General features: G+C 43.6%; 1 protein-coding gene across 4 annotated transcripts in view; it reads right to left on the bottom strand.

Moving 5' to 3' along the window:
• LOC109867880 (ras-specific guanine nucleotide-releasing factor RalGPS1) overlaps positions 1 to 20,795 on the bottom strand; it is a 274,063-nt gene that overhangs the window by 178,041 nt on the left and 75,227 nt on the right. For all 4 annotated transcript variants that reach the window (XM_031803280.1, XM_031803282.1, XM_020457186.2 and 1 more), the window contains 2 exons: positions 12,510 to 12,599; positions 2,808 to 2,900 (listed from right to left, as the gene is read on the bottom strand). In XM_031803280.1, coding sequence (XP_031659140.1) covers positions 2,808 to 2,900; positions 12,510 to 12,599 — 183 coding nt within the window. The remainder of the gene's footprint in view (positions 1 to 2,807; positions 2,901 to 12,509; positions 12,600 to 20,795) is intronic.

Genomic DNA, 20,795 nt, shown 5'->3' with positions numbered 1-20,795 from the left:
GTCTCCTCGTGTGTGGGGACGAGAGAGCTGTCTAAGGCATTCTGAGTGGGACTGAGGTCTCCTCGTGTGTGGGGACGAGAGAGCTGTCTAAGGCATTCTGAGTGGGACTGAGGTCTCCTCGTGTGTGGGGACGAGAGAGCTGTCTAAGGCATTCTGAGTGGGACTGAGGTCTCCTCGTGTGTGGGGACGAGAGAGCTGTCTAAGGCATTCTGAGTGGGACTGAGGTCTCCTCGTGTGTGGGGACGAGAGAGCTGTCTAAGGCATTTTGAGCAGGACTGAGGGCTCTACAGTGAAATAAAACAATAACTAGCCAAGACAGCAGTAGACAAGGCATATTGACATTAGAGAGGCATAAAGCAATCACAGGTGTTGATCAGGAGAGCTAAGACAACAACGGGTAAATGGTGGTGAATGGGCAGAGCGGGTCAGTTAGATACATATAGGACCTGAGTTCTAGGCTGGGGCTGACAGGTAAACAACATGAGGTACCATGTTATTGAAACAGTCCAGGGGGCATCAGTTGTGTAGCCGAGTGATCTTCGGGTCAAAAGAGCAGCAATAGGTGAGTCAGGGTGCCGTTCAGCTTAAAATCCAAATATAAACCGGGTAGTTCCTCCTAGGGCCTTATTGCTTAATTCTATGTCTATAGTGTCGCAGTATATAACACATAACTCTACTTTTACATTTGCGCTTTAGGATAAAAATGGTATCGAACACCCAAATACAAGCTAAGTAATGTAGTGCTAAGAAGCATCCAGATGTTTTGAGTCCATATTTGACCTAATATTGAGTCGGTGGTCATTTTTTATTTCTATTCTGGATTTCTGGACTTTCTATTCCTTCACCTTTGATATTGATAATAAATCACCGTAGCAGCCGAACTGATAACACCAACACACTGTCTCACACATGAGACTGCATGAGACTGCATGAGACTGCATGTTTAAAGATGGCTGCAAAACGGAGGTCATTTGGGTGATAGTGTTGATTAGAATCATATCAAAGCCAGGGGTTATCAAGTGTGATCAGCTCGGCTCCCCATCGCTGTGGTGCTTTGTTGAGGACAGGATATGAGAGACGGAGTAATAAGTGCTCAGCACCTCCGAAAGTACAAGTAGCGGCGTCTGCGAATGGGCTGCCATGTCAATAATGTGATCTAATAACCAGGGTTTATAACCACCCAGTGTAGTTAACTAAATGAGCCCTGTAGTTAACTAAATGAGCTCTGGGACTTAGATACGTGCTGAAGTTGTGACTAAGAGCATTTAGTGAGAACTGAGGAACTTAAAATCAAAATGGAAAACTTTAGAAACTGCGTACACAAGCACTTCATCATCATCACACACACACACTACATGTTAGTGTTTTTAGGAAAGTATTCAGAACCCTGGACTTTTTCCACATTTGTTACATTACAGCTTTATTCTAAAATGTAGTAAATAAAAATAAATCCTCAGCAATCTCTTAGCAATTTTAGAATAAGGCCGTAACGTAACAAATGTGGAAAAGGTCAAGGGGTCAGAATACTTTCCAAATGAACTGTATTTTAAAGAAATACACGAGTAGTAAAAAGTCAAGTAAAATGGTACAAATAGCTTTGCTCGTGATGCATGGCCCTTTAAAATGATACAAATAGCTTTGCTCGTGATGCATGGCCCTTTAAAATGATACAAATAGCTTTGCTCGTGATGCATGGCCCTTTAAAATGATACAAATAGCTTTGCTCGTGATGCATGGCCCTTTAAAAATGGTACAAATAGCTTTGCTCGTGATGCATGGCCCTTTAAAATGGTACAAATAGCTTTGCTCGTGATGCATGGCCCTTTAAAATGGTACAAATAGCTTTGCTCGTGATGCATGGCCCTTTAAAATGGTACAAATAGCTTTGCTCGTGATGCATGGCCCTTTAAAATGGTACAAATAGCTTTGCTCGTGATGCATGGCCCTTTAAAATGGTACAAATAGCTTTGCTCGTGATGCATGGCCCTTTAAAATGGTACAAATAGCTTTGCTCGTGATGCATGGCCCTTTAAAATGGTACAAATAGCTTTGCTCGTGATGCATGGCCCTTTAAAATGGTACAAATAGCTTTGCTCGTGATGCATGGCCCTTTAAAATGATACAAATAGCTTTGCTCGTGATGCATGGCCCTTTAAAATGGTACAAATAGCTTTGCTCGTGATGCATGGCCCTTTAAAATGGTACAAATAGCTTTGCTCGTGATGCATGGCCCTTTAAAATGGTACAAATAGCTTTGCTCGTGATGCATGGCCCTTTAAAATGGTACAAATAGCTTTGCTCGTGATGCATGGCCCTTTAAAATGGTACAAATAGCTTTGCTCGTGATGCATGGCCCTTTAAAATGGTACAAATAGCTTTGCTCGTGATGCATGGCCCTTTAAAATGGTACAAATAGCTTTGCTCGTGATGCATGGCCCTTTAAAATGGTACAAATAGCTTTGCTCGTGATGCATGGCCCTTTAAAATGGTACAAATAGCTTTGCTCGTGATGCATGGCCCTTTAAAATGGTACAAATATAACAGCAACCTGGGCACACTGGATTTAACACACAGATGTAACTATTTAATGTTTTATTATCTGACCGCCACTAGGCTCCCAAATCAGATTCCCGGTGCATTCCACAGGTCACGTTTAGAAGTGAATGTTCCAAAAACATTTTTTTTTTATCCAAGATGAGTGAAAGTTTTGTGGCACACCAGTTGAGAACTATTGCTCTACTACATTCCCATTCAGTTCTAGTACAAGATAAGATACAAAGAACGTTCTGGATCATAGGGTCTCTTACCGCCCAGGTCTTGCTCAGCCTGAAGATGGGAGCACTCTGCAGGGCAGACACCACAGACACCATGGAGTGAAGGTTATTCAGCTCCAACAGTTTCTGAAAGGAAAAGCACGGTACATTTAATAGCCTCAATAGAACTAGCAAATCCCTATGCAAGAAGTAACAAAACAATGGATAGTAAATATATATAGGCTACCCTGGGGCGGCAGGGTAGCCTAGTGGTTAGAGCGTTGGACTAGTAACAGAAAGGTTGCAAGTTCTAATCCCCGAGCTGACAAGGTACAAATCTGTCGTTCTGCCCCTGAACAGGCAGTTAACCCACTGTTCCTAGGCCGTCATTGAAAATAAGAATTTGTTCTTAACTGACTTGCCTGGTTAAATAAATATATAACGCTATCCTGGATCCAGATCTGTTTCTGCCATATTGCCATCTCCTTGCCATTTATTATCACGTCACATATATGTTTGGCATGACAGTTCCTTAAAGGGGTTTTCAAAAGGACAATGCATATTATATACACAAACTCATCTGAACCACAACCAAAACAAACAGGAAAAGGTGTCACAAGGTTGATGTAATCACTGTGTTCTATGAATATGGGACCAAATAGTTCACTTTCTACTACTTTAAATATACAGTGAATTTGCTCCCTTAAAATAGGGAGACTATGTACAAAAAAAAGTGCTGTAAATTCTAAACGGTTCACCCAAAATACTGAACTAAAATCTAAACGCAACATGTAAAATGTTGGTGCCATGTTTCATGAGCTGAAATAAAAGATCCCAGAAATGTTCCACAAAAAAGCTTATTTCTCTAAAATGTTGTGCACAAATGTGTTTACGTCCCTGTTTGTGAGCATTTCTCCTTTGCCATCACAATCCATCCACCTGATAGGTGTGGCATATCAAGAAGCTGATTAAACAGCATGATCATTACACAGGTGTACCTTGTGCTGGGAGCAATAAAATGTCACTAAATGTGCAGTTTTGTCACACAACACAATGCCACAGATGTCTCAAGTTTTGAGAGAGCGTGAAATTGGCATGCTGACAGCAGGAATGTCCACCAGAGCTGTTGCCAGAGAATTCAGTGTTCTTTTCTCTACCATAAGTTGCCTCCAAAATCATTTTAGAGAATTTGGCAGTACGTCCAACTGGGCTCACAACTGCAGACCACGTGTAACCACTCCAGCCCAGGACCTCCACATCCAGCTTCTTCACCTGCAGGATCATCTGAGGTGGTGCTGAGGAGTATTTCTGTCTGTAATGAAGCCATTTTGAAGGGAAATTCTCATTCTGATTTGACGAGCCTAGCACAGCAGTGGGGTGGAGGTCTGGCTCCCCAGTGGGGTGGGGGTCTGGCTCCCCAGTGGGGTGGAGGTCTGGCTCCCCAGTGGGGTGGAAGTCTGGCTCCCCAGTGGGGTGGAAGTCTGGCTCCCCAGTGGGGTGGAAGTCTGGCTCCCCAGTGGGGTGGAAGTCTGGCTCCCCAGTGGGGTGGAAGTCTGGCTCCCCAGTGGGGTGGAAGTCTGGCTCCCCAGTGGGGTGGAAGTCTGGCTCCCCAGTGGGGTGGAAGTCTGGCTCCCCAGTGGGGTGGAAGTCTGGCTCCCCAGTGGGGTGGAAGTCTGGCTCCCCAGTGGGGTGGAAGTCTGGCTCCCCAGTGGGGTGGAAGTCTGGCTCCCCAGTGGGGTGGAAGTCTGGCTCCCCAGTGGGGTGGAAGTCTGGCTCCCCAGTGGGGTGGAAGTCTGGCTCCCCAGTGGGGTGGAAGTCTGGCTCCCCAGTGGGGTGGAAGTCTGGCTCCCCAGTGGGGTGGAAGTCTGGCTCCCCAGTGGGGTGGAAGTCTGGCTCCCCAGTGGGGTGGAAGTCTGGCTCCCCAGTGGGGTGGAAGTCTGGCTCCCCAGTGGGGTGGAAGTCTGGCTCCCCAGTGGGGTGGAAGTCTGGCTCCCCAGTGGGGTGGAAGTCTGGCTCCCCAGTGGGGTGGAAGTCTGGCTCCCCAGTGGGGTGGAAGTCTGGCTCCCCAGTGGGGTGGAAGTCTGGCTCCCCAGTGGGGTGGAAGTCTGGCTCCCCAGTGGGTGGAAGTCTGGCTCCCCAGTGGGTGGGAGTCTGGCACCCCAGTGGGTGGAGTCTGGCACCCCAGTGGGTGGAGTCTGGCACCCCAGTGGGTGGAGTCTGGCTCCCCAGTGTTGTCCTATGGACAGAGTCTCCCACCTCAGCTGTAGATCTCTGCAGTTCATCCAGAGTGATCATGGGCCTCTTGGCTGCATCTCTGATCAGTCTTCTCCTTGTATGAGCTGAAAGTTTAGAGGGACGGCCAGGTCTTGGTAGATTTGCAGTGGTCTGATACTCCTTCCATTTCAATATTATCGCTTGCACAGTGCTCCTTGGAATGTTTAAAGCTTGGGAAATCTTTTTGTATCCAAATCCGGCTTTAAACTTCTTCACAACAGTATCTCGGACCTGCCTGGTGTGTTCCTTGTTCTTCACTTTTAACGGACCTCTGAGACTATCACAGTGCAGGTGCATTTATACGGAGACTTGATTACACACAGGTGGATTGTATTTATCATCATTAGTCATTTAGGTCAACATTGGATCATTCAGAGATCCTCACTGAACTTCTGGAGAGAGTTTGCTGCACTGAAAGTAAAGGGGCTGAATAATTTTGCACGCCCAATTTTTCAGTTTTTGATTTGTTAAAAAAGTTTGAAATATCCAATAAATGTCGTTCCACTTCATGATTGTCTCCCACTTGTTGTTGATTCTTCACAAAAAAATACAGTTTTATATCTTTATGTTTGAAGCCTGAAATGTGGCAAAAAGGTCGCAAAGTTCAAGGGGGGCGAATACTTTCGCAAGGCACTGTACATCTGGAATAATAATCCAAGAGATTGAAACTGTGCTGATGAAAAGTTAAATCTAAAGAGAAAACAAGAGAGAGAACTAATGGCCTATCCAGAGGAATGAATACTTGGCTTTGTGAATAGAATCATACAGGCCTCCATATACATGTGCTAGCTCTTAGTCTAATATAGACAGCCATCATTAGATATCAGGATTAGGGTGAATTCATTCTAAAAAATATATTGAAATTCACTGAAATGCAACATATGAATTGAAAACAGTCCTCGTTTAAAAAAGTCTAGTGAATCATAAGTCCATAAATAGTACATCCCTGGGTTGCTCCTCTTTTCAGTTCGCTGCAGTTAGCAACTTGAACGAGCTGCAAAAAAAAATACACTTAAACTGAACAGTTTTATCTCCATCTCTTCATTCAAAGACTAAATCATGGACATACTTACTGACAGTTGCGACTGCTTCACGTGATTTATTGTTGTGTCTACCTTCTTGTGCTGTTGTCTGTGCCCAATAATGTTTTGTGCTGCTACCATGTTATGTTTGCTACCATGCTATGTTGTTGTCTTCGGTCTCTCTTTATGTAGTGTCTCTCTTTATGTCGTGGTGTCTCTCTTTATGTCGTGGTGTCTCTCTTTATGTCGTGGTGTCTCTCTTTATGTCGTGGTGTCTCTCTTTATGTCGTGGTGTCTCTCTTTATGTCGTGGTGTCTCTCTTGTACTGTTGTGTGTTATGTCCTATATTTTTATTTTGAATCCCAGGCCCCTCGTCCCCGCAGGAGGCCTTTTTCCTTTTGGTAGGCCGTCATTGTAAATAAGAATTTGTTCTCAACTGACTTGCCTAGTTAAAAGTTTTAATTAAATAAACAAATTAGAATCAGACTCCTGAAGGTAACATGGAAATGACCCATAAACTGTTGACTAGAATAACCTACGACAACAACCACATCTAAAAAAAAAATGTACCTAATAATTCTGTCCTCATGAGTTTTAAATTTGTCCGTTTTTCTACTATTGGCTGAATGAGAAGATAAATATGAATTCTCTCTCCTATTTCCAACTGAATTGATTGACAGTTTTGGTAGTTCTAAAATCCTCCCCATTTCCAAATGGTCAATATCCCCACTGCTGTTTTCCTGGTCCATGATGATGTCATGGTTCCACTAAGCTCTTTCCACCCCCACGCCATGACCTCTGGGAGGTACTCTCACTGCTGCAGCTCCCTGATTGGACTGTGGCCGGACAGAGAGAGAGAGAACCTATTGTTTTAGTCATCGGTGTGTCTGCTTTCTTCATTACTTCTAATACAATGGCGTTAACATGACCAGGGGTTCTGAAACCTTTTCAGCTCCAGAAACCAAATGAGAAATTGACCGTCCTCCTGTGACCCAATTGGTCCTCCAACGACCCAAATTAAACAAGAAAGTGTGTGTGATTATAGATGTATTCACATAACTCAAGACCCACCTCTCACAAGGCCCACTTTGGGTCCTGACACAGTTTAATAAACCCTGTGTAGAGTGTTTCTCTCAAAACAAAACTCTGGTCCTAGAGGCCCACTAAGTAAGCTGGCTCTCACTCCAGCAGGGCACTGTTAGAGGCCATTATAAGTCATGTTTAATTGTTTCTGGGAAACCAATACAGTGATGATTCATTTGAAATTCACTTTTTTTTTTTAAAGGTGAGAAAATCATTTTCATGTGGACAAACAGTCTGTCGAAAGGTGAGTTCATTTAGATCATGACTACATGCTAACAGATACCCATAGACTTCCAGTCTTTGCGCTAACGACAGTTAGCATTGGCTCGCAAAACTACCTATAACTTCCTTCATACTGGGCACAGAGGCATAACAATCGTATCCACGAATTCATCGAACTCTGGGGAAGTAGATAAAATCCAGAAGTATCCCTTTAATCCGTTGCTGGGTGATTTGTTTGGCTTTGACAAAAATAGAGAACACCACATGAGTTACTGGAGGGTTGCCTTCATTGGGGTTAAGCTATAACAATGAATTCAGAAAATACAATTGCCAATCCAATTCATGACATGGATATAAGTGTACTGGATCAACCTTAACGTGAAAATCTGGTACAGGGGGATAATATTTATAGATTCATTCAAGCGGTCTGGTTTTGAAATCAGAGAAAAGCATTCCAGTTGATTTACAGATGTGGTCACAGAAGATAACAAGAGAAACATGTTGGGTTCAATTATTCCACTGCGAACCATTATTCAGATAAATAAAAACCTAAGTATTTTGTGAATTATGAGTTCTGGAAAACACTTAAGACAAAGTTCTGGTTCGCCATTCAAAAGCTCTAAACTATGTGAAAGGCTAGCCCATGTTCACGTCATATGTCAACAGCATAAACTATGTGAAAGGCTAGCCCATGTTCATGTCACCAGCATAAACTATGTGAAAGGCTAGCCCATGTTCACGTCATATGTCACCAGCATAAACTATGTGAAAGGCTAGCCCATGTTCACGTCATAGGTCACCAGCATAAACTATGTGAAAGGCTAGCCCATGTTCATGTCACCAGCATAAACTATGTGAAAGGCTAGCCCATGTTCACGTCATAGGTCACCAGGATAAACTATGTGAAAGGCTAGCCCATGTTCATGTCATAGGTCACCAGCATAAACTATGTGAAAGGCTAGCCCATGTTCACGTCATATGTCAACAGCATAAACTATGTGAAAGGCTAGCCCATGTTCACGTCATATGTCACCAGAATATCTCCACTGCATATTTTTTTCCCCTCACTAAAATTGGGTTTTATTTGATAACCTTAATGGGTTCGCAAGAGAAATAACAACGCATGACACGTACATGTGACCAAGTGGGGGGTGGGGGGTGGGGGGGGGGGACACACACACACCCATTAATGACCTAAGACAGATTTTTAAAAAGGCCTGTAATTATGGTGCTGTAATAAAATCTTGATAGATGTGCTGAGCAAGATGAATAGTACCTCGTTTCAAAGCAGCAATTGATGCAGGTACTTCTCTATTCTACTGGAGCATAACATTAAAACATTTTTGCCAGATCGACACCAAAGCGCTGCCACGGTGCTTTAAGTGTTGATGACTACACACAATGATTACCTGGAGCTATTCGTTCATAAATCATACAGCTGGGAAAACCACAAAAACGTCATACTTAACATTTTGCACCATAGATTCAAGAAGAATATTATTATTCTTTTTAAACATCTGCAACATCGCTTATTTTCATACCTACACTTCTCAACCGGCTCCTTGGAAAGGACACTGCTACGTGTCATTTAAGTCCCATGTGTTGCGTGGGCTTGAGCAGAGTGCTTGGGCCCACCATACGGGTAAACACACCAGGATGGTCTGCTGGTATAAATAGGACCTCAGCATAGACGGAAGACACCCTGTACAACAGGTTAGAGTCCCACGTAATGTCAATAACTCCCTAGACGATCTTTAGCATGGTCAAAATAACACTTTGTTTGGTGGCAACTTCAAACTGTTGACATATGACTTTAGCTAACTACCCTCAATACGCTGCTAACTACCCTCAATACGCTGCCAACTACCCTCAATACGCTGCCAACTACCCTCAATACGCTGCCAACTACCCTCAATACGCTGCCAACTACCCTCAATACGCTGCCAACTACCCTCAATACGCTGCCAACTACCCTCAATATGCTGCCAACTACCCTCAATACGCTGCCAACTACCCTCAATATGCTGCCAACTACCCTCAATATGCTGCCAACTACCCTCAATATGCTGCCAACTACCCTCAATATGCTGCCAACTACCCTCAATATGCTGCCAACTACCCTCAATATGCTGCCAACTACCCTCAATATGCTGCCAACTACCCTCAATATGCTGCCAACTACCCTCAATATGCTGCCAACTACCCTCAATATGCTGCCAACTACCCTCAATATGCTGCCAACTACCCTCAATATGCTGCCAACTACCCTCAATATGCTGCCAACTACCCTCAATATGCTGCCAACTACCCTCAATATGCTGCCAACTACCCTCAATACGCTGCCAACTACCCTCAATATGCTGCCAACTACCCTCAATATGCTGCCAACTACCCTCAATATGCTGCCAACTACCCTCAATACGCTGTAAACTGTTGACATATTACTATGGCCAACTACCCTCAATACGCAGCCAACTACCCTCAATACGCTGCAAACTGTTGACATTTTACTTTAGCTAACTACCCTCAATACGCTATAAACTGTTGACATATTACTATGGCCAACTACCCTCAATACGCTGCCAACTACCCTCAATACGCTGCCAACTACCCTCAATACGCTGCCAACTGTTGACATAGCTGAAGTACTAACTACCCTCAATACGCTGCCAACTGTTGACATATTATTTTAGCTAACTACCCTCAATACGCTGCCAACTGTTGACATAGCTGAGGTACTAACTACCCTCAATACGCTGCCAACTGTTGACATAGCTGAAGTACTAACTACCCTCAATACGCTGCCAACTGTTGACATAGCTGAAGTACTAACTACCCTCAATACGCTGCCAACTGTTGACATAGCTGAAGTACTAACTACCCTCAATACGCTGCCAACTGTTGACATAGCTGAAGTACTAACTACCCTCAATACGCTGCCAACTGTTGACATAGCTGAAGTACTAACTACCCTCAATACGCTGCCAACTGTTGACATAGCTGAAGTACTAACTACCCTCAATACGCTGCCAACTGTTGACATAGCTGAAGTACTAACTACCCTCAATACGCTGCCAACTGTTGACATAGCTGAAGTACTAACTACCCTCAATATGCTTGAAAACTTAGTAGCTACATGTTCAGTTGACAGTCAACAAATCAAACTGAATATCTGTGTATAGTTTTATAGATAAACTGTGTGTGTGTGGGGGGGGGGGTATCTACTCCAACTTTTAATGAATGAATTAAAATGGGGAACTGAGGGGAGCTCCGAGTGAACAAGCGTCCATAGGGACAGCAGTATTGGTGTGAACCTCAAGGCCTAGTGGCCATTAGAGGTACTACTCCAAGGGTTTGTTTGTCTTGTCGGTCCCAGGAGAACCTCTGGATTGCACAACAACATTTTGCCATGCGTTAAGGAACAGCAGGCGATGAATGGGATGTTTCCTCAATAAAACTAGCTGACTAGTATAGCTACAAAGGAAGCAATATTCACACCAGTGTGGATGTAGGGAGGTTTCCTAAATAAAACTAGCTGACTAGTATAGCTACAAAGGAAGCAATATTCACACCAGTGTGGATGTAGGGAGGTTTCCTAAATAAAACTAGCTGACTAGTATGGCTACAAAGGAAGCAATATTCACACCAATGTGGATGTAGAGAGGTTTCCTCAATAAAACTAGCTGACTAGTATGGCTACAAAGGAAGCAATATTCACACCAATGTGGATGTAGAGAGGTTTCCTCAATAAAACTAGCTGACTAGTATGGCTACAAAGGAAGCAATATTCACACCAATGTGGATGTAGGGAGGTTTCCTCAATAAAACTAGCTGACTAGTATGGCTACAAAGGAAGCAATATTCACACCAATGTGGATGTAGGGAGGTTTCCTCAATAAAACTAGCTGACTAGTATGGCTACAAAGGAAGCAATATTCACACCAGTGTGGATGTAGGGAGGTTTCCTCAATAAAACTAGCTGACTAGTATGGCTACAAAGAAAGCAATATTCACACCAATGTGGCTGTAGGGAGGTTTCCTCAATAAAACTAGCTGACTAGTATGGCTACAAAGGAAGCAATATTCACACCAATGTGGATGTAGGGAGGTTTCCTCAATAAAACTAGCTGACTAGTATGGCTACAAAGGAAGCAATATTCACACCAGTGTGGATGTAGGGAGGTTTCCTCAATAAAACTAGCTGACTAGTATGGCTACAAAGGAAGCAATATTCACACCAATGTGGATGTAGGGAGGTTTCCTCAATAAAACTAGCTGACTAGTATGGCTACAAAGGAAGCAATATTCACACCAGTGTGGCTGTAGGGTTTCCTCAATAAAACTAGCTGACTAGTATGGCTACAAAGGAAGCAATATTCACACCAATGTGGATGTAGGAAGGTTTCCTCAATAAAACTAGCTGACTAGTATGGCTACAAAGGAAGCAATATTCACACCAGTGTGGATGTAGGGAGGTTTCCTCAATAAAACTAGCTGACTAGTATGGCTACAAAGGAAGCAATATTCACACCAGTGTGGCTGTAGGGAGGTTTCCTCAATAAAACTAGCTGACTAGTATGGCTACAAAGGAAGCAATATTCACACCAATGTGGATGTAGGGAGGTTTCCTCAATAAAACTAGCTGACTAGTATGGCTACAAAGGAAGCAATATTCACACCAGTGTGGATGTAGGGAGGTTTCCTCAATAAAACTAGCTGACTAGTATGGCTACAAAGGAAGCAATATTCACACCAGTGTGGATGTAGGGAGGTTTCCTCAATAAAACTAGCTGACTAGTATGGCTACAAAGGAAGCAATATTCACACCAATGTGGCTGTAGGGAGGTTTCCTCAATAAAACTAGCTGACTAGTATGGCTACAAAGGAAGCAATATTCACACCAATGTGGATGTAGGGATGTTTCCTCATGTTTACGTTTCTGTGGTGTTATTCAGTGTATTATTTTCTAAATCTGTACTTTGTGTGACAATTATTGTTTGTGTGTTTTGTTGAGCAGCCCTCCCCACTGGTCAATAAGCAGAGGATACGAGGAAGATTTGAGTGTTTGACTGTGTTGCTGGAGTCTAACAGTGTGGTTCATTTTCTCATTCATCCTAGAACCAATATTCTCAGTGGCCAAGTGGTCTGAACTCACCTTGGCTATTTTAACAAAATGGCTCAGTATTTCTGCTCGGATCTTCAGTGTTTGGGCAGTCAAAATTTCTCTCACCAGCCAAAAGCTAACCTGCAAAAAAACAACAACAACAAGTACATAATTACTGAGTATACATATGGAGAACAGTATTAAAAAGACACACACAATCTAGACATCAGTCTGCATTTCACATTACCGACTCGTGACAGCAGGATGAAACCGGATAGTATTATTTTCAATGAGACAACCATTACTACCATAAAATTATTATAGAAAATTAGACAAATTATCCCCATTTTTAGATTGGTAAATTAGTAGTTAGTCTAGCGGGAGACCCCAAGGACCAACCAGGAATGAATAGGCCTACCTCTACACTGTTCCCCAAGTCATTAGACATACAGTGCAACAACAAAAAAATGCAGTTCAACAGTTTAACTTTCCATAGCCATTGTGGGTGATCAGATTAGAGTCACGAGTGAGAATCACTCACTTAACACTGTGGTTAGTGAGCAGTAGTCACTCATTTCTAACTTTGCGATTAAAAGCAATAGCAGCTGGAGTCTGTGCATGTCTTGTCAGAAATGGGCAAGGCAACACAGGGGACGCTCAACCAAGCCCATAACCCCTACAAGGTCTGGTCCATGAATCTCCTTAGAGGGAAATGCAATTGAGAAAAACCACTAGCTTAAGGAGAACTCATTTCTGAATTTACCCACACAAAAAAAATCTGAAGCAAAACCCACAATAACACTAGACATGGAAATCCATTAAAAGCCATTTGGTTTCCTTGATTGTATTTGTGCCGCACACACTGTGTGGCAGAGCCTCACAAACCCCAAATGAGTTTTAACAAAGGGCATTTGCAGTGGTGTGTGTGTGTGTGTGTGTGTGTGTGTACGTACTGTAGATGACGGCTTTCTGGAACCCACAGAGTTATTTCACCCATGTGAACACGAGAACACAAGGAGAGACGCATGATGAATCCAAACCGTTCTTGACAACAACTTGCCCTTTTCACCTACATCTGACAGTTGTATTATGCTCGAAGGCTAATTCCTTTATCATGTGGGGGCAAAAGCTCTGCTTTTCAGTTTTTCACTGGAAAATATAAATTAACTTTGCTTGTAACGCAGCTCAACTGGCTATCACCGTGACAGGAATTGCTGTCTGGTTCTGACTGGGCAGTTCCTTCCTGTTACGACAGGTTTAGGTTTTTTGACAGGAAGATAACCTGCTATAATCTTCTGGTTCTGGCCTGTCAGATTTACTGTAACAGCTCCGGAGGAAACAGAGACCACAGGGTAAACCAGAGATTCTACAGTGAACACCATTAAGCCAGATCCTGGGACTTCCACCTGTAAGCCTCAATTTGACAGACAACCATCATGATATATTTACTGCCGAGTCCCCCAGGGGCTTGTTCCAGCTCCAATGCTTTTCTCAGATACTAGCCCTGGAATGGGGCAAGCTATAGCCCTGAATAGGAGCCCAGAAAGGGCCCGTCTGTAGCCCTGAATAGGAGCCCTGAAAGGGCCTGTCTATAGCCCTGAATAGGAGCCCTGAAAGGGCCTGTCTATAGCCTTGAATAGGAGCCCTGAAAGGGCCTGTCTATAGCCTTGAATAGGAGCCCTGAAAGGGCCTGTCTATAGCCTTGAATAGGAGCCCTGAAAGGGCCTGTCTATAGCCTTGAATAGGAGCCCTGAAAGGGCCTGTCTATAGCCTTGAATAGGAGCCCTGAAAGGGCCTGTCTATAGCCTTGAATAGGAGCCCTGAAAGGGCCTGTCTATATAGCCTTGAGCCCTGTGGGATCCTATGCACTGTAAGTACTGTATACCTTTTCAATCTGGCAGTAAACAAGCTTCACTGTAAACATGCGCCATGATACTAATCATAGTAAACAGAACCTCCACAATAGGGATCCAGAAACAGGGTGTTTTCACTCTAAATCTTTGAATGGTTATGGGGTCCGTGCAAGTAGTTCATGGTCTGAAGGTGAATTAGCCTCAAACGTGATTGAATGTTTGTCTGCTAGCAAACATGGTGACCTTTAACCCTGATGTTTACTATAGGTACGGCTCATGGGTGGGACCGATGCTGGGTACACCACACAACGTGAAGCAGATACATGATCGTGTACCTTTGGGGACAACCTATCAAGACGCAGGGATACAGTAATATACAATGTATTATGGTATAAGAGAAGGAAACCTGCATCTATATACTTTGCCATGTTAAAACTGCCCAGGCGTCAGCCGGAGAGTCCCACTGTTCAGTGGATTACTTCAAACCGTAGTCAAATATGAAAGAGAAATCTCACTACAATGTCTGTTTACCCACTTACCCTTTAACTACCCACTATGCATTGATAAAACAAACACTAACTAGCCACTATTCATTGATAAAATAAATAGTAAAGTCCCACTGTGCATCAGTAAAAAAAGAAAATATGTTTTAAAATGTACCTCGAACTATTCATCGTCAGGACAAACATTTTAAACTATCCACTGTTCATTGATAAAACAGCATTTTACAACTAGCCATTCCATGTTTTGGTTTTGGTCTTAGCCATTCCATGTTTTGGTTTTGGTCTTTGCCATTTCATGTTTTGGTCTTGGTCTTAGCCATTCCATGTTTTGGTCTTGGTCTTAGCCATTCCATGTTTTGGTCTTGGTCTTAGCCATTCCATGTCTTGGTCTTAGCCATTCCATGTCTTGGTCTTAGCCATTCCATGTCTTGGTCTTGGTCTTAGCCATTCCATGTCTTGGTCTTAGCCATTCCATGTCTTGGTCTTGGCCATTCCATGTCTTGGTCTTAGCCATTCCATGTCTTGGTCTTGGTCTTAGCCATTCCATGTCTTGGTCTTGGTCTTAGCCATTCCATGTCTTGGTCTTGGTCTTAGCCATTCCATGTCTTGGTCTTGGTCTTAGCCATTCCATGTCTTGGTCTTGGTCTTAGCCATTCCATGTCTTGGTCTTGGTCTTAGCCATTCCATGTCTTGGTCTTGGTCTTAGCCATTCCATGTCTTGGTCTTGGTCTTAGCCATTCCATGTCTTGGTCTTGGTCTTAGCCATTCCATGTCTTGGTCTTGGTCTTAGCCATTCCATGTCTTGGTCTTGGTCTTAGCCATTCCATGTCTTGGTCTTGGTCTTAGCCATTCCATGTCTTGGTCTTGGTCTTAGCCATTCCATGTCTTGGTCTTGGTCTTAGCCATTCCATGTCTTGGTCTTGGTCTTAGCCATTCCATGTCTTGGTCTTGGTCTTAGCCATTCCATGTCTTGGTCTTGGTCTTAGCCATTCCATGTCTTGGTCTTGGTCTTAGCCATTCCATGTCTTGGTCTTGGTCTTAGCCATTCCATGTCTTGGTCTTGGTCTTAGCCATTCCATGTTTTGGTCTTGGTCTTAGCCATTCCATGTTTTGGTCTTGGTCTTAGCCATTCCATGTTTTGGTCTTGGTCTTAGCCATTCCATGTTTTGGTCTTGGTCTTAGCCATTCCATGTCTTGGTCTTAGCCATTCCATGTCTTGGTCTTGGCCATTCCATGTCTTGGTCTTGGCCATTCCATGTCTTGGTCTTGGCCATTCCATGTCTTGGTCTTGGCCATTCCATGTCTTGGTCTTAGCCATTCCATGTCTTGGTCTTGGTCTTAGCCATTCCATGTCTTGGTCTTGGTCTTAGCCATTCCATGTCTTGGTCTTGGTCTTAGCCATTCCATGTCTTGGTCTTGGTCTTAGCCATTCCATGTCTTGGTCTTGGTCTTAGCCATTCCATGTCTTGGTCTTGGTCTTAGCCATTCCATGTCTTGGTCTTGGTCTTAGCCATTCCATGTCTTGGTCTTGGTCTTAGCCATTCCATGTCTTGGTCTTGGTCTTAGCCATTCCATGTCTTGGTCTTGGTCTTAGCCATTCCATGTCTTGGTCTTGGTCTTAGCCATTCCATGTCTTGGTCTTGGTCTTAGCCATTCCATGTCTTGGTCTTGGTCTTAGCCATTCCATGTCTTGGTCTTGGTCTTAGCCATTCCATGTCTTGGTCTTGGTCTTAGCCATTCCATGTCTTGGTCTTGGTCTTAGCCATTCCATGTCTTGGTCTTGGTCTTAGCCATTCCATGTCTTGGTCTTGGTCTTAGCCATTCCATGTCTTGGTCTTAGCCATTCCATGTTTTGGTCTTAGCCATTCCATGTTTTGGTCTTAGCCATTCCATGTTTTGGTCTTAGCCATTCCATGTTTTGGTCTTAGCCATTCCATGTTTTGGTCTTAGCCATTCCATGTTTTGGTCTTAGCCATTCCATGTTTTGGTCTTAGCCATTCCATGTTTTGGTCTTAGCCATTCCATGTTTTGGTCTTAGCCATTCCATGTTTTGGTCTTAGCCATTCCATGTTTTGGTCTTGGTCTTAGCCATTCCATGTTTTGGTCTTGGTCTTAGCCATTCCATGTTTTGGTCTTGGTCTTAGCCATTCCATGTTTTGGTCTTGGTCTTAGCCATTCCATGTTTTGGTCTTGGTCTTAGCCATTCCATGTTTTGGTCTTGGTCTTAGCCATTCCATGTTTTGGTTTTGGTCTTAGCCATTCCAACTGAGGATGAGGTAGTTCTCCTGGGACACGCATAACATCAGCAAATCACTGAGGATCCTCTCAATCCAACATCATTACTGTCACAGCGGAAACCGGGAGAGATCAATATCGCCTCACCAGAAAACAATTAGGTTCAGGTTATTACGTTACAGCACCTTCAGAAACTATTCACACCCCTCGACTTTTCCAACATTTTGTTGTGTTACAGCCGGAATTATAAATTGATTGAGAATGTGTCACTGGCCTACACACACACAATACCCCATAATGTCAAAGTGTTTTATGGGTCAATAACTATTCAACCCCTTTGTTATAGCAAGGCTAAATAAGTTCAAGAGTAAAAATGTGAAAGTAAAACACTGGAATGGTAGATTTGCAGTGAAAGAATGTGCAAAGTAGAGATAGAAATAATGGGGTGCAAAGGAGAAAAATAAATAAATACAGTAGGGAAAGAGGTAGTTGTTTGTGCTAAATTATAGATGGGCTATGTACAGGTGCAGTAATCTGTGAGAGGCTCTGACAGCTGGTGCTTAAAGCTAGTGAGGGAGATAAGTGTTTACAGTTTCAGAGATTTTTGTAGTTCGTTCCAGTCATTGGCAGCAGAGAACTGGAAGGAGAGGGGCGTAAAGGAAGAGTTTGTTTTGGGGGTGACCAGAGAGATATACCTGCTGGATTGCGTGCTACAGGTGGGTGCTGCTATGGTGACCAGCGAGCTGAGATAAGGGGGGACTTTACCTAGCAGGGTCTTGTAGATGACCTGGAGCCAGTGGGTTTGGCGACGAGTATGAAGCGAGGGCCAGCCAACAAGAGCTTGTGGTGGGTAGTATATGGGGCTTTGGTGACAAAACAGATGGCACTGTGATAGACTGCATCCAGTTTGTTGCCTTGGCAACAGCTAACAGGGATCCTTAATAAATGCTTCTCTGTGTAGCAGGCACACGTAAAAGTATTACTCAATTCCCACAAACTGGAACGTAACGTTGAGGATAAAGTTCAGGAATGACACAATTTCATGCGTCCAACATCTAAAATAACATAATTCTGTTTTTTTGGAGCCTTTTTTCATGATTTGTTCTGTGCCCCTGTAAATGCAGAATGATTATGAGGAAGTCTATCGCTGGTGGGGAAAGTGAAATCTCACAACAACAAAAAAACACTTCCATAGCATGCCATTTTACATCCCAAAACACAGATTGGATAAAAAAAATGTTTTTAAGTGAACTTGTCTTTTAACATCGCAGGCAGGCTCAGGGCAAAGGCCAGCTGGTGTTCCGAGTTATAAAATATTATGTTTCGAAATGTAAAAACTCTAGCAATGTCTGAGCTCCACCTTCGAAGCAACAGTCTGATCGGAGTGTCTGTTAAGACATTTAACTGGCACCGTTCCATGGCCTACCGTCTGGGATTTGGGAAGCTGTTCAAATGGTCTTCATTCACCTTGATTCAGCTGTAAATCCTAACTTCAATTTAGGTAAAATGTGCACTCAGTAATGCATTGATGTCAAAGGGACATTTTTTTTTTAAATCACCAAAATTAGCACCACAATGAAGATCTGGTGGTGGTCAGTCTAAAACTCCCTTTTCAAACGGGTAACCTGCAATGAGCTAAACCTCTGGCTTGAGGACGTGACTGATCTGAATGTTCCACCTTTCAAACTAGCGCTCGTGGCAATCCTTAAGATGGATACTAGGTCAATGTGCTTGGATCAGGAGGGGCCTTTAAAAAAAAAAAATTTGCAGGCACTGAATTGAAAGAGTCATTACATCATCCACTGTGCTGCTTTCCACCGTTGCCATTTGACACAAATTGGGCCGTTGCTCATGAGCTAACGAGAGACACTTATCCGAAAGCCCCTTTGAGGAGGCGCCAGAGACGTTGAGTGTTGGACGGGGTCTAATCCCTCGCTAAGCTCTAAGGGCACCAGGGCTCCCTGTATCCTGGGTACCTATGAGGAATTAGCTATGGTTCTGCAACAGGGCCTTGAGAAGGAGTGGAGGAGAGAACGGGGAAACCGATATGCAACTTGGAGAGTACCCCCCCCCCCCCTCCCTCACAGTATCATCATCATCATCATCATCATTCTTTCCGTGAATGTTGTGGGCGGCTACTGCGGCTCAAAGCTCTCCACCTGCCAGGGAACCCCCACACGTTCTAGAGTGGAAGTGGAGAGTGGTGAGTGTGTGTGAGCGAGCGAGCGAGCGAGAGATAAAGAGCGATAAAGAGAGACAGAGGCAGTTCTGAGGTTGATCATGTGATGGAAGGGATGATTCAATACTCGCTATGACAACATGGCATTTTTATCTCAGCGGAGGCCAAGAGACACTTAAAAAGAAAAAAGGAGCTCAGTGTAATCCCACAGTGTCAATGAATCATTCACTCCTTAGGTCAACATAAACCTCCAGGAATGTATCAGTAGAACAAGTCAATAACATGGTTGATATCACTCCACTCCTTGGAGAATCTCTGAGCGATGTCTCCTTTCAAACTATGGCTTCATCCCAGCTAAAATGCTCCCAGGAAATGAACCCGCAGAGGAGAATGGAACCAAAATTAAACCGATAACAACACATGGTAATGCTACACGGGATCAATCTGAAATAAAACTAAATGTAATACATATTATGCAAAAAGAACACGTTAACACAAATCCATATACTAAACGAGTCCAGCAACATGGCCAGGACCAATAGCATCACAATTATGCTTCTGTCTGTTGTGAAATAACAGTGTGTGTTTGTTTCCCCTCAGGACATTGGGTGAGGCATATAGCAAAGGAAAACCTCCTTTAAACCTGCTAAATTTAATGCCAAAAATGTAGATTTCAACCTAAATAGAGACATACGCAAACGTAATTATCACGAGGGCCATAAACAACGCATAGTAACGCTTATTACTCGTCACAACGTCATCTTTAGGCACCAAGTGACTTCATCCCTCTGTGACCAAGAGGTCTTGCTTCAATTCTACAAAATTATTTTGAAATCCATCTGCGAACTTCAGAACAAGATGCTGTTGCTTTGCCGCGATCGCTAGGCTCCTCCCACTTCCTATGCCGTATTGTAAGCGGAGCTGCGAGGTTCACAGGCAGAGGAAATGGATCCTTTGTTTGGATAGGCCAGAAAACTAACGTGTCGGGACAAGCGGGACAACCAGAGCGTTCACAGAGTTCACAGCAATTGATGTTGCGCCGTTCACGGAGCGCACTGTACACAAGAATGGCGGTCGGGAAATGATGCAGAACTACTTAAAGTCCACTAAATAGGGGGACTTACTGTTTAAAAAAGGTTTTTGAATTCCTCGCCAATCAACGACTAAAAGTTTACATCCTGTTTCTCCCGTTTCCAAGACGCTATATATATTTTTTTAAATATAATGCACAATTGGTTTGAACCATTCTGCTGATTATGCTTCAGTGGTCATGCAACAGTCAACATCTCAAGTGTTTATGGGAATCCAAGAGAGAATCCCAGATACCCTCCATGTTCGTGAAACAGTCACCCAGATGTCCTTCGATGGACAAGGATGTAAAAGGAAGCTGGAGGGGGAATTGGGATCTTTCAGAGGACCTCTTTCTCTCTGGCCTATGGAGGCGTATGCAGGTGACCCTTCAACAAGTACCCAACCTTCCTTCACATGTGTGGCCATCTTTCCAGAACCATGGAGCCAGCTAGTCATGTTTGGTCTAATTGTGTCGTAAAAAAAACAGACCCAACCA

Source organism: Oncorhynchus kisutch, linkage group LG23, assembly GCF_002021735.2.
Source record: "Oncorhynchus kisutch isolate 150728-3 linkage group LG23, Okis_V2, whole genome shotgun sequence".
Classification (NCBI taxonomy): domain Eukaryota; kingdom Metazoa; phylum Chordata; class Actinopteri; order Salmoniformes; family Salmonidae; genus Oncorhynchus; species Oncorhynchus kisutch.
The sequence above is the reverse complement of the archived record's forward strand: the minus strand, read 5'-3'. Positions and strand labels throughout refer to the sequence as shown.